Here is a 13,901-nt window from a genome sequence, read left to right as displayed (position 1 = left end):
CTTGCCTCTTCTCGCCGCGGGCGGCGAGGGGCTGGAGCCGTGGGGAGCCCCCGGCAGCCTCGGGCTGGGGGCGGGCTGGGGGCGTCTGGCGGCGCGGACCCGTGGGTCGCCTCCGAGGGGTGCCGGCAGGACCGCGCTGCGGTTGCAGCAGCGCTCGGGTGCGGAGGCTCTCACAAAGGCGCGTCTGACTTCAGGTTCTGGATTTTCCCTGTGATCCGTCTCTCCCCTTGAGGCAGGGACCGTCCCGCCTGGTGTTTCATAGCTCTCCCGAAGTGCAGGTAGCACTGACACGTAAAGTAGTTGTTTTTGTCGCTCCGAGTCTGTGCTAAGTAGGATTAATGCTGGTGTTTTTCGGTATGTTTGGCGATGTATACTTTATATCGGTCGCTAGACCAGACGAAACCGCGTGGGTAAACGGTAAAATCGGTGTAAAGCATAGGAGACAGCTTCCCAGTTCTCTTTCTAATGATATTTCAGACGTGCTTCTCAAACATATTTCTTTTCATTTCAGTTGTGCAATATAATTCCCCTTACTATGATCTTTAAGATAAACTCCACTAAAAGGGGAATTCCAAAACCAGCGAACAAGATCTATCTACTCTAAAAAAATCTAGAGGGGAAAGGAGAGAATGGATGACTGCATTCCATCCCTTATGCCATAAGGGGTGATCTAATATATTTAATTCTTTACATTCATTATTTATTATTGCTTGGACACCTTCCCGAATCTCCTTAAGCTTAATAAACTTATTTTCACTGTACATTTTCCAAAGTAAATCTCATCCATATATTCAATCTACTGTAGCCTTAGTTTTCAAAGCACGGATGTTGGTTGCCAGCTAGCTCTTGAATTGCTGACTTGATATCAAAGGGAGCTAAGAAATCCCATGATTTTGTGAGATCAGACCCCAAATGTTGATGGAAATAGGCTTTACCAGCTAATTATTGTTTTTTTTTTTTTTCTTGCACACAGAGAATCTGGTGCTGTCAGCTTCAGTCTAGTGAATTTAGATGCATAATTTTAATAAAGCCATTATCTGATAACAATGTAAAATTGTGTGATGTGTAAATACAAGTGAAAGATGCCTTTGAGGATGTCAGCTCTAACCCCCTGCTGTGGCAGACATCACATAAATACTTTTCTTGCTAAACTCAGTATCTTCTGAGAAGTGGCATATTTTTGGCCCTGACCACTCCGACTGGTCAGCAGTGATTAGATTTTGATAAAATGGGATGCACACCTGAGGTGCTCCCTCTTTAATGTCGAAGGGAAAGGATTATATGGGAAGTTCAGAAATTCCCAGCTGGTGGTGGCACTTCAATAGCTGCCTAATCCCATTGCAATGAGCGAATGCTGGTTGAAAATAATTAATCTCTTTCCTGCCATACAGATAAAATATCTTAAATTTGTGGAAATGTTGCAGATATGAATTTATTTTTGCTGTTCGTGCTGCTTAGCATCCCTCAGGTGAAATGCAGGGAGGATTTAGGGACTTTCAGGCTTTTCTGTCTCTAGTCTTTTTTACTGTGAGGCTCTTATGCATAATGAGAATTGTGCAAAATTTTGGCTTGCAAATATGACTGAAAAATGTTTACTAATGGACAGCTATTAAGGAAACTGTTTTTCATCTGGGTTTTTTTTTTTTTCCTTTACATTCTAGCAACATTTTGCTTGCTTAAAATTCCAATGAATAATTTTATTTTTCTGACAGCATCATTCCAGACCCTGGCTGGTTGCTGGGTCCATCAGGGTGGCTGGAGTAGGTGCTGCTGCTCCAGGCAGTGTAGGGGGGAAGAAAAGCTGCGTCTGAGAGGATCAGTCCTCAACCTTACCCCCCACACACTTACTCCTTCCCTGAGCCCTTTTTCCACCTTGCTCTCACATGTGCCCCAAGTCATAGGGGAGCCTTTCACCTGGAGCTGTGGGGCCTGGGGGACAAGGAAGGAGCAGGTCTGTGCTTGGAGGAGAGATAAGTGAGGACAGGCCTCTTTCTAGTTTCTGAAGGAGGATGGAGCTAGGGCAGGGAAAGACTCAGCTCTTATGGGGGATTTGCAAAGAGGAGGACTGAGGGTACCTGTGGCTGAGGTGAAATATGGGATCCATCAGTGGCATTCCCCTTCACGTGACTTGAGGCTTCAGAGTATGGAGGTTTTGCCGTGAGTCTCTGTTCTCATGAAACTCTGTGCTTGGTCATGGAGCAATTGATTTAATTCCTGATGGCCCTTTCTCAACTGCAGGGCTCATTTGCCTCTCATCTCTCTTCTGAGGGGGGTGTAGCTGCTGAATGCTATACTGTTGCAGCTAATGAACATGGTAACTGGTTAGCTGTGCTAGATCAGCAGGTGACAGCACTTGGAAGAGGTGGCTGGTTTGTCAAATGTCATGTCTGCTCTGTGGCCTTAGGTACTGCTGCAAAAAGTACTGGGGGTCATAAATCCAGTTGGCTTGTGGTTTGTTGTTGTTCTGGGGTTGGGTTTTTTCTATTGTTTATAAAACCGAAGTGATCACAAAATACAATTTTAATAACATAGAGAAACAGAGACATTATTTTAATAGATTAATATATGTGAGTCTAATAGCATATATAACCTATTCTGTTACTTCTGCATTTGCAAAAATTAAAAAAAAAATTGTAAATAAAATTATACATTTCATGTTTGGTTTGGTTCTCACATGGTTCTTGACACTGTGGTGCCTGTAAGCCTCACAGTTCATGGTGGATTTATTTTCATAATACCCATACCAGATAGTGAGATACTATTTCCAGTGGAGAGCTATAACACAGGAAAACTAAGTGATGTGACCAAGATCACGCAGGAAGTCTGTTGCAGAACAGGGACTTGAAGTTTTGGAAATGCAAATGACACCCAGTTCTAGCCTGGGTGTCGTTTGCATTACACACAAGCCTCTTGGTCTTCATTTCCAAGGTGCTTTATGACTTATTCCCTCCTCATCTGCCATTTCCAATTCCCTTCAGAGAGAGAGTCTTCCACTTCCAATCAGCCCATTACCCTGTCTCTTGGAAGAAGAAAGCATCGTTTTATGTTGCTATGCTTCTGCTGCATCTCAAACAATAGAGCCTTAGTCCATGCTTGTCCATGAGAGCAATAAATTAGAAAAGCCAATTATTCAAAAGTCTGATAGCCTTCTCTGTTCAATCATTTTTCATCTCATTAAGTTAATGAACTTGAGGTAGAAGATCTGAATAGAGTAGAAACTGTTTAAGATGTACCCTCTGCCTTGAAAAGCAAAATTTCATGTGAGTATGGAAAGTGGAAGGATAATAGAGTAGGGGGCAGAAGGCAAAGATGTGAAGAGTTTTGAAAATGACCTAGAAAGAAGTTGGCTTAGGGGAGATGGAAAGGAGAGGGAGAGGGAGTGCAGTCCAAACTGAACTTAGAGGTCAGCATAAGGCCTGTCCAAGATGGAGGAGAGGCAAAAGGAGAGGAAGAAACTCCTGCAGAAGGAGAGGAGGAGAGGGGCAATACTACACCAGAAATGGGCCAGCAATTCTTGCATTCAAAACTGCTGTTAGAATTGAGCTATCAAAGTTGCAGAATCTCAGGGAGGCTTCATGGAAGCACTTTAATTGGAGTTTTGTTCAAAGGTACGGCTGTATTACAGCTAGTAGCCTGAAGTAGCTGTGTGAGGTGGTAGGGTTCCTGCTGCAATGCAGTGACAGCAGAGGCTTGTGGAGGGTGAAGTAGCCCCGGGCTAGGCTTCCAGAGGTACCTGATCTCACTAATTGGAAGTTAGTTTTGGTACCGTTTCAAATACTCCAGTTCTAGCCTGGGTGTTGCCCGCACTGCACACGGGAGTCTTTTCCCAAGCAAGCCAAGATAACACTGAAGGAAGAAGGGTTGAAGGAGAAGGAGATTTTGGTCTAACGAATGGTTGACATTACTGAAACACCCAAGGGCCCTCATGCTGGGCTCTGTCCACAGGCTTGGTTAGAGTCTCTGTCCTACGGAGCAGGAGAGATGGGATGGGAAGGGAAGGAGCAGATTAATGCTTCAGTCTGCTGACGCTGTATGCCGGGCAATGGCAGGAATAGGAACACAAGTCTGGTCTCCTGTGCCTCCCACTGGCGCCCTGTCTTGTGAACCACGCTGCTTCTCCCTTGGTTGGGCTGATGTGCAAATTAAGATGTAAGGAAACTATCTCAGGAGTGCTCTCCCACACAGGCTTTTTTTGTTTCTTCCTGAGGATTTATTCTCCCTTCCATAACTTCATTTCCTCTCTGCAGTGTGTCACTCATTAGACTGAGATCAGGATTAGTTGAATTTCACCTGTCAGCGTGTGTCTCTCTGAAAGAAGTATTTTTAAAAGTGCCATTTGAAAAATACACAGCTAGGAAAGCTAGGACTGGAAAGGACCCATTAAATCATCTAGCACATTGTGTCCCACAAAGCATTTTTTCCCCTCTTTATTTCAGAGCGGTTTACAGCAATGCCATGTAACTTCTGCTGTTTTCACTGAGTAGTTAATGCTAGAGGTCAAGGCACCTATTGCAGTAGGTTTTTTTAAAAACGAAACCTGCTTTTTCTTCCTTGGACCACTTTGGTTCTTCGTTTTGATTAACAGTCAGTACTGATACAGGAAAGGAATGACGTCCCCGAGACAATGCAGTGCCTGCTGCCAGTATCTGGGGGCAGTTATGGAGTGGCTGCCCTGGGAGGCAGGCTGGCTTTCCACCACACTCTGCTAGCAGCCCGCCCCTCTCTTGAGGCGTAAGGTTTGTCTTCCTGTAATTTATGGCATATCAAGTGAAATTGTGGGTGGTGGCAGTATCACTGTCCCTGTGTAATTCTTTCTGGAGCCTTGTCAAGTTCATGAGCCAGATGATGATTATTCCCTTCAGATATGTACAGCTATTATTGTAATGGGCTTTCACTGAGCAAAGCCATGCTGTTAGTCTTTTCTTAGAAAGTATTGTCTCCAGCCACTTGGCACAGAGAACAGTTTAAAAAGCTTTCAAATATTATGTCTGCTGTCCCTTACTTCAGCAAGTCTTGCAATGTATTTGTTGAAATATCTCATTTGTGATTCTTAAAGATGTACCTGATCTTCGCCGTACCTGGTTCCTACATTTTACCTTTATGCTCCACAGTTTTGTTCGCTCCTAACTTCTGCCTGCTTCCGTGCCAGATTTCTCTCATAAAATCAGGTTGTAAACTTTATGGAACAAGAACTTTCTTGCGTGTTTGTGTGATGGTGAACACAGTAAGGCTGACTTGTTGGCGCTCCTATGTAATACAAAAGAGCAATTCTTGTATTTTGAGAGTGGTTCCCTTGAGCTAGATACTGTCTTTTTAGCTTCTCTCCTACTTCTGTTTCTGAACCAAACTGTTGGTTTTGCTGCTATCATTGTGCTTCCAGCCTGTTTTATGTGATTGTTATGAGACTCATAAAGACTAGTTTAAGGCACATGAACATAAAATTATGAAACTTGCCAAAAGAACTCTATTTTTTTGTTGGCTTAACCAAGGTTGCAGATAATGTAAACTTTAAAAATTATGGAAGAAAAAGTGGAAGTTATCACCTTCTCCATCTGATCAGTTTGAATAACCTAAAAGGCAGATCTTTTATAAATCTAGTAAGATAATTAAATATATTACTAGACCTGAATAACAGGGCAGTTTGAGGACCAGAATGGTAGTCTTCTAATGAGTCTCTTTCATGCTTGAAAGCAGTTGACAGTAAGGGATCTGAATTGTGCAGCAGCAATGAATCTCCAATATCGGTATGTGCTGAGGTCAGAGTTACATTTTGTATAAAATACTTGTTATTTTCCTAATCACGAATCTTGATCTTAATATAAGACATGGACAGCAGCAGTTACTGCAGTGCAGAGGTAAATTGTTGTGACCTGTCTTTGTTCTGGCACAGGAGCTGACATTCCAGGAGGGAAAATTTATTGTACAGTGAATTGTAGTTGTGCTCATTCAGATCCATTGATACAGTATTAATAATTGTTAAGTAGATGGTAGAAAAGTGTTGATTAATAGTATATTTTTTTTTTTTTTTACTTATTAGTGCAACGTTTTCATTCTTGTATTTTAGTAAGCAAAGTCAACACAGCTGTGATTTTTTAACTTTCAGGTGTTCTTGGAAAAAAGTGCTTGCACTTTGGAGCTGAAGAAGGACATGAGGAGTAAAAGGACCTGGGATCTCACTGGTCAGAATGAAACAGATGTTGAAAGATTTTTCAAATCTGTTGTTAGTAGTGCTCTGTGACTACGGTGAGTATTAGAACTATCAAGGGAAAACATGTGAGATGTGTATTTACAAGGTGGTTTGAGATGATGCTGTTTCCAGGTGATCTGTTGAAATCAGGTATCACAGAAGCCACCACTGATATACACAGAATGCAGTATTATGCAGTATTTAGGTGGAAAATTCAACTTGCATAAATTGCTCGTTTAGATCAGAGTGACAGGAACGTTTCCTGCTGTAAATCTGCTCAGAGAAATAAACAAGATAAATGAACAGATTTCTGTGGGCATCACTGAGGGACTGGTTGTGTTAGAAGCAGTAACTGGAACTCTGCTCTTTTGTAAGACTCGTATTTCATAATATTTAATGAACATCATGGAAGACAGACCTATTTTAGGTATCCATACAAGGATGGGCAGAACTGCACCCATACCTATTTCTCTCCATTAACTGTAGAAAGAACCTGTGGTGGTTGGCTGAGATGTAAGCATCTACTTCCTATGATTGAGTGAGCCCCCATCTGATGGACCTAAGCTGCCACTTAGAGAACTTTTGAGAACAACACAGGTGCTCTTTTCTGTGACTATATAAGAAGCCAAGGATGGTATTCATACTTAGTCAATTTTAGTCATGTAAAATTAGGCAGCTAGTCAGAGGCAAGCAGTTTTGTTTGGGTAGTCCATGTACAAATCACCACATACTGAAAACAGATCCAACCCGTCTGCAATCTGAGATGAGTGGAATGAAAAAGGACCTCCTTCTCATAATCAGCTGCCAAGGAGGGAGGTTAGACATCTTAAATTCAAGTTAGACAACTGTAAGATGTCTAGAAGCTGAGGGGCATCCTATGCATGCTGTCTTATCTTTTCCAAGAATGTATTAAGTAGGAAGTAGATTTGCAATTGAAATTAATTCCTTATTGCACAGTGAATTAGAAATTTTGAAAACGGGGCTCTTAATTTCTAAATACTACATATGTTTTTGAAAATTACATTCCTAATTTAAAAGCAGGCATTGTTCTGACAGCTGCAGTACACTGTCAAACCATGCTAAAGGATGAAGCCATGTACGGCTGAAATGTCTATAGCATGGAAAAAGGTTTTTGATTAGTCCCCACTTATGGAATGAGCTGTGGTAGCACACACCAAACAGCTGAAGATGCCTTACAAAGGAGAGAAGCGGACCAAAAATGCAGTTTGCTCTGCTTGTATGAGTGAGAAAAATCGGATTATAGGTAATGACTGAACACTAAGTATGCTCAGGTACTCATGCCTCTGTGCTTGCTCCATCTCTGCTCTAGAACAAGGTGTCACTGGAAGGTGTAAAGAATCTAGAATTGCCATCTTTTAGATGAACTTAATTCCAGTAGAAGTGGCGACACTTGTCTATGACTTTTAGTACCATTTCTTCTTTTAATAAGACTAGCCAAGTTAGGAACACTGCACTGAGTGGGGAACAGAGTGAAGGTAAGTATTAAATTCACTTAACCAAGAAGTGAGGTGAATGATTGCAATATTGACTGGTTCTTGGTGAGCCAGTCAGGTAGGCATTCACAACTAGTTGACTCAGAGGTAAAAGCTATTATTCCTGAACTTTATAGACTGTGGCATAATAAGTAATTACAAGGTGCAGTTAAAGAGCTGAATCTCTGCTGCAAACTTTAGGTGCATCATTTTTTGCCTCGTTGCTAGTTAAAGGATAGTCCATAATTCAAAAAATGTCTTCCAAACAGTTCTGCATGTACACATCTTTGAGTATCACATGTGTACGTAGTTTTTAGATAACTAATTCACTCATACACTGTTTCAGACCAAGACTATTCTTTAAATGATCCAGTGTGCTCTGGAAAACGACTGTAATGCTAAAAAAAGCCCTAACATTCACAAAACAGTATTCTCATTTCTTACCAGTTTTTCTGATGTGTTTGTTCTTCTTAGCTCTTGTGCTACTGGTAGCTGACAAGCCAACAGCACAACCCAAGTTGTCTTAAACACAATGAAAAATAAATAAATATCAAAATAGCACCCTCAAATAATCCTTCTCACTCTTCAGTGAAAACAAGGATTTTTCTTTTTATCTTTCCAAGAGTTGAGTTCTTGAAAAGACTCCTCTGGCAGATTGGCACCACAGCCAGACTCCATTCGATGGGAGACTGTTGTAATGACAACCAAAAATATACAAATGCATTGAAAGCTGCCCCTGACTGGCTGTCTAAACAACTGGGAGCAAGTTTAGGTATGTGACAGAGCCCGCATGCACAGTGGGCTGCTGAAGGAGCTTGTGGTGGAAGCTAGCTGCTTCTGACTGGCACCTTTTAGAGCATTGTAAACTGCTGTGTGGACTGTCTATGAGTGCAAAGTTCTTGTGTTATTAACCAAAGATGGGGGACTGAATGCTGTGAACTGTGGTGCTGTATCAGTGTCCTCCATAATGCTCACTTTCCTCGCTTCCCAAGTGATCTGCATTAGGGTTGTTGTGAGCTACATGGCCATCCGCTGGCCTCTCTCCACTCCTCCCACACACATAGAGTGGTGTTACTTCTCGTCTGAGTCATTCCAAATAAAAAACAGTGCAGGAGAGTCAAGACAGTCATGAAAGAGAGCAAGGACAGTAAAGCAGTAGGTACAAACATCAATGCTTTTCATTACTATCACTAATGTTTTTACTGTAAGTTTAAAGCTTGAAGTTTTTTATGCTGAATTTTTGCCTTTCTCTTATAATGTTTCAGCTAAGTTGAACCTAGCCAATTCCTTTGTAGAGAAATGCATTGTTTTGCCTATGTTCAAAAAACCAAAAACCTAGCAACTCACAACCATTACACTGGGAAGCTCTAACACAGCTGTGGGAACACTGTATTTGTTAGAATGCTGACAGTGGCCTGGGACATGCTTTCTGCTGTCCTTATGAAGGTTTGCCCAGACTTGGTCCAGATCTAAGTCCTTGCAGATGAGTTAGTGATAAAGTTCTCTGAAGGGTCAAGTGTGCCCGAACTCCCTCTGGCTCCTCTTGCCAGCCCCACGGAATACTGTGTGTGCACCAGCACAGAGAAGCAACATTCCCCCACATTTGTAGTATTGGGCGCTAGAGTTCCTTGTCCTGTACTCTCTGCTGTCATGCTTGCAGTGAGCAAGAAAGGTGGGAACTTGCTGGAGTTAATTGCAGGCCCAAGGAACAGCAGAAGGTAGAAGAGCTATAAGGCGAAGAGATGAGGGCAGGAGTTTGGAGAACCATGGTAATGGAGTTAGGATAGTACCCAAGAGATTGTGACAGTAGGAACAGGACTGGAAAATATGGGCAGGCATAGATGACAGAACCAAAGCATAACGAGCAAAGAGAATGCTTGGCTGGGTAATTCATAGAGAGCTATTTTTCAGACATTCAGAGTCTGTTTCCTACTCATTGAGTGTCCAAGCTGAGATCAGGTTTGCTGAGGTGCCAATGTGCTCACCACAGCTGGGAGCATTGGGATCCTGCTTTGAATGTCTGAAAGACCATTGTATTTAAAATCAGGTCCTGGGTTTCTCAGGGCATCCACTATTACTAGATACTTGACAGTTTTCACCTTTGTGCCTGTGCCTTGGTTCCTAACACGCTAAACAAGAATAGTGACATCCTCTCAGCTTTTGGGGATATCAGAAGGATAAACTCATATTTCTAATGCACTAATATGCTATTATAAGAGCACAACAGAATAGTTCATGGGAGAGATGAATAATTCTGTATTATCAGGATGGATTTTGGATGGTGTGCAGACGATAATACATGGGACCACCCATGGAAGAATGAGAACAAAAGAGCCTTCTGGTAATAAGCACCATCCATCTGCCAAATGAAGCAGCATCTTGTGGAAATTAAAGACTGAGTTATAATACATACGTGTAAGAGTATATGGATGATTTATATGTGTAAGGCTGTGCGTGCCACCTTCATTCGGACTTAATGGATGTAGTTGGAGCTTGTTATTTGAAGGACATGTTATAGCCAGTGGAGGATAATAGGCTCTTCTAGTGCATGCTGCACCTCACCCTGATGAAAATGTTTGTAGCTGGTCAGATGAATTTCTTCCTGAATATTTTCCCTGCTGACAAGAAAGTGAATCCAAGGTGACTAACTCAAATTGAAGCTTAGAGCAGTAGGCGTCTAATATTATATGAGATGAGTCCTGTTACTCCTGACTGCTGAGTGCTTGCCTTAGCAATTACAGTGTTTTTCCAGCAAAGCTTTCTTTGAGGTAATCTTAAGACATGTGTAACAGATTTAACAAGTCAAAGTATTGTTGGTTGATACTACTTATGAAAGGATTGTGGTAACTGGAGTTTTACACTTCCGTATGACCTTTGATCCAAGACTCAGAAACCTTTTCCCAGACAATTAATTAAATAAAGATGTCTCACAGCACATTCTATATCTGGAATAGATGTGTGCAGTTCCCATTTTTCAGATAACCTTTCTATGTCTGAAATCCTTAAGCTTCAAGCAACCCAGCAAAGCTAGCTGAGCTGAGAATGGAAATGTGATCTTCCCAATCCATTGCTTTAGATATCATCTATCCCCACTAGTTACAGCACGTCTCAGGATAATTTGGCAACTTGCACAAACATGGTCATGCAAGAAGTGCATTTAAAAAGACTGCGCCATTTATAATGAAATGATGTCATATAGGCATGTTGCACCACATCTGAGACAAGAAAAGTGCTGCAGTCACCATCACTGTTATTTTCAGCTCTTTCAGTCAAGTGTCTCTGCAATGCAAATGAGCAAAATGAAAGATTCATAAGACAAAGCAAGAAAAGAGGCTTCAAAAAGCATCATGCAGACTTCCTATTTTATTTAATCTGGGGGACATTTTTCATGTTTCTGTATTAAGAAGCTACTGTCCTCTTGCTAAATTATAGCTAAAGTGGAACAACAGCTGCCCCCTGTGAAGTGAACTTTAAGGATCTTTACGTGAAAGAGGTTGAGAAGTTTGAGAATCCTAATAAATGAAGTTTTCTGTGAATCTTCTGGGTTATGTTTTGGGTTTTTTTTTTTAAACCTTGCTTTTAACCTTCCTGAACATGTTGTTGCAGTGGACTTTGGAGTGCTAGAAACCACGTCCCTGCACAAAGGAGAGGTGGTGAGCTTTTAATTGCTGTAGCTAGGACCTTTTATTTTTTTCTGGTGGACTGTTTCACTTTTAAAAGTTTGAGAACCACTTCTTAAATATCCACTTCATAAATCTTTGTTTTCTTCCATAAGGTAGATAAACAATCAGTTGTCTCTTTGGTTTTTAATACTGCTGTGAAACTCTTTTCCTTTCAGTTCTCGGCGAAGTGGAGTATCTCCTGTTGGAGCGCCCAGGTCATGTAGCCTTCAGCAATGATACAGTGTCTGTGGAATATCAATACTATAGTGGTGGTAATATGACAGCAGAGCATCTGTCCATCCTGTTGCTGGATGCCAGCACCAACAAGATAATTGCAAGAAAACAGCTTCCAGCAAATCGGTCCCAGGGGAGGATAGAGTTTGAGTGTTTCCATTTCAAGAGTGCAGGGGACTTCTTGTTCAGAATGGTCTCTCCGAGCAATAACAGCAGTGCTTCCCAGTGGAGCAGAAGCAGCATGTCCACCCTTCATGTGGAATGGCCTGTATTTCACATTGATTTGAACAAGAGTTCAGAGGTGCTTGGGAGCTCCCTTCAGGTTGGACTCTTTACAAATGAGCAATTGTGTTCCGTGAACGAGACAGTGGTTTCACTGGATGTGATATTCACCAGCACCCTTTATGAATTCAGAAGAGTAAGCTCTGATGATACTCTGGGCTTTAGAACTAGCAAAAGAATCCTGCTTTCTAGGTCCCAGTGGGTAGAGTTTGATTGCCCACCTGTTGGTCAAGAAACATACATCACTGTGTTACTGAAATCATTAGAAACACATTCCATCATTGCCTCCACGGGACCCATTGATCTCCTCCACAAATTTGGATACAGACTAGTTGTAGCACCAGAAGCAACATGCAAAACTTTGATTCAGGTCTTTGTAGTCTCTCCACCGTGCACTTCTGTCAGTGGAAAAATTGTTGTCTATAAAGAGGCTCTCAAGCATCCTAGTCAAAGAACAACTTGGCTGTATGAAAACACCATTCACCCAGGAGACAACAGGACAGAATTTAACTGCACTTTGTTTGATGTGGGGAAGAACAAATACTGCTTTGACCTCTTTAATTTCTCAAACCGAAGTCATTTTCCAACAAGAGTTAAGGCGTGTACGATGATCCAAAGGAACATGGGTTTGTACTGATGTTCGTCCTCTTTCAGCCTAAATCAGCATTCTTCCTAGCCAACATGGGTAATGATAAATAGGTTTGATTGTGATGTAGCTATTCAATAGGGGACTTCTGTGTCTCCTAACACCAGACAAAATAGTTGTAATGCCATATTCAGATGAGAACAAGATGAAGTAGACTGTTATGTAGAGACATACACAAGGACGTTTGATAACAAATGCCACTGTGGTAGCTTAAAACTGCACTGTTAACTCTAAGTACCAGCCAAAACTGTCTGGGGCATTCTGAATGATGTATCTTATCTAGTTCAGGCAAAACTGAAGCTTGTCCTCTCAGGGAGATAAGCAGCTACTGCAGTAGATCTGGACCATTGGAGACACTAAAGGTAGGATTAGTCTTACTTAACATCTAAGTGTCTGAAAGCAAAGGGTCCAACATCAAGTAGTTGTCTGCCTTTTTAGTCAAGAGAGACAGGCATCTCACAAGGGTTATTCATGGGTATAGAAGACACATGGGCTGCATCCTTACCTGGGTGTCTTTTCTTCCAGCCCATTTGCTGTAGGAGTTTAGGGTCCTACCTGTTAGATACACAAATTTTGGTAAGATGAAATAGGATTTGGCTACAGCGAAAGACACTGTCATATCACTTGGACAACTTGTGGGGTTTTTTCAAGACATGTCTCTGCTGCTTAAAACAGACCAGGGTGCATTTTCTGACCCATGAGGCCACCTGGCAGATCATGGGTCACATTCATATAGTTAAACTTTTTCTCCCCAGCAAGATTAGAACCAGACAAACTGCCAACTGGGCATAGTCTGTGGTTCATATAGTCCTTTGGGCTATGAACAGGCGTGGTCTGGGAGAGTGCTGATTGGCAGAAGCCAAGACTGTGTCCAGGAGTATGAATGGTCGTGGTTAGGAAGTGATCACAGTTAAGCACTATCACAAGACAGAGCGTGAGCACACTCCTTGGCCCTAAGCAGGGAATATTTATACATTCTGTATATATCTACATATATTATGCAGCTGTAGCTTCAGAGATGGCAATCCATGGTTTGGCAGAGTCTACAAATCACAGTAGTGTGACAGAGGAAGTAGATGAGCCAAATGTCCTTCTCATCCCTCATTTGTTGAAGGCAACTACAGTGAGGGGTGGGTTGTATGTGCATGAGGGGATTGGGATTGGGTTAGGTTGCGTTGCCTACACCCTGGAACAGAAAAGTAAATGTTCTCATTTGGAGCAGCCTTGTGTCCATAGGCAATGAATTGGCCTTTCCCATCTACACACATCAAAAAGTTTGGGTTGAAAGGTTTGAGATGTACGCCATTTTCTACACCTCCCCACCATGGTCTCCCTGAAAAGGAAGTGCAGGAACTCGAGCCAAGAAGGAGTCATTGCACTTTATGGGCAGGTATCTG

The 13,901-nt window shown here is 42.0% G+C and overlaps 1 protein-coding gene across 1 annotated transcript in view; it reads left to right on the top strand.

Moving 5' to 3' along the window:
• THSD1 (thrombospondin type 1 domain containing 1) overlaps positions 1-13,901 on the top strand; it is a 28,338-nt gene that overhangs the window by 202 nt on the left and 14,235 nt on the right. The window contains exons 2-3 of the mRNA XM_026854446.1: positions 6,104-6,243; positions 11,519-12,484. Of these exons, the coding sequence (XP_026710247.1) occupies positions 6,186-6,243; positions 11,519-12,484 (1,024 nt within the window). The 5' untranslated portion in view covers positions 6,104-6,185. The remainder of the gene's footprint in view (positions 1-6,103; positions 6,244-11,518; positions 12,485-13,901) is intronic.

Source organism: Athene cunicularia, assembly GCF_003259725.1.
Source record: "Athene cunicularia isolate RWA chromosome 1 unlocalized genomic scaffold, athCun1 chr1_part1, whole genome shotgun sequence".
NCBI lineage: Eukaryota > Metazoa > Chordata > Aves > Strigiformes > Strigidae > Athene > Athene cunicularia.
The sequence above is the reverse complement of the archived record's forward strand: the minus strand, read 5'-3'. Positions and strand labels throughout refer to the sequence as shown.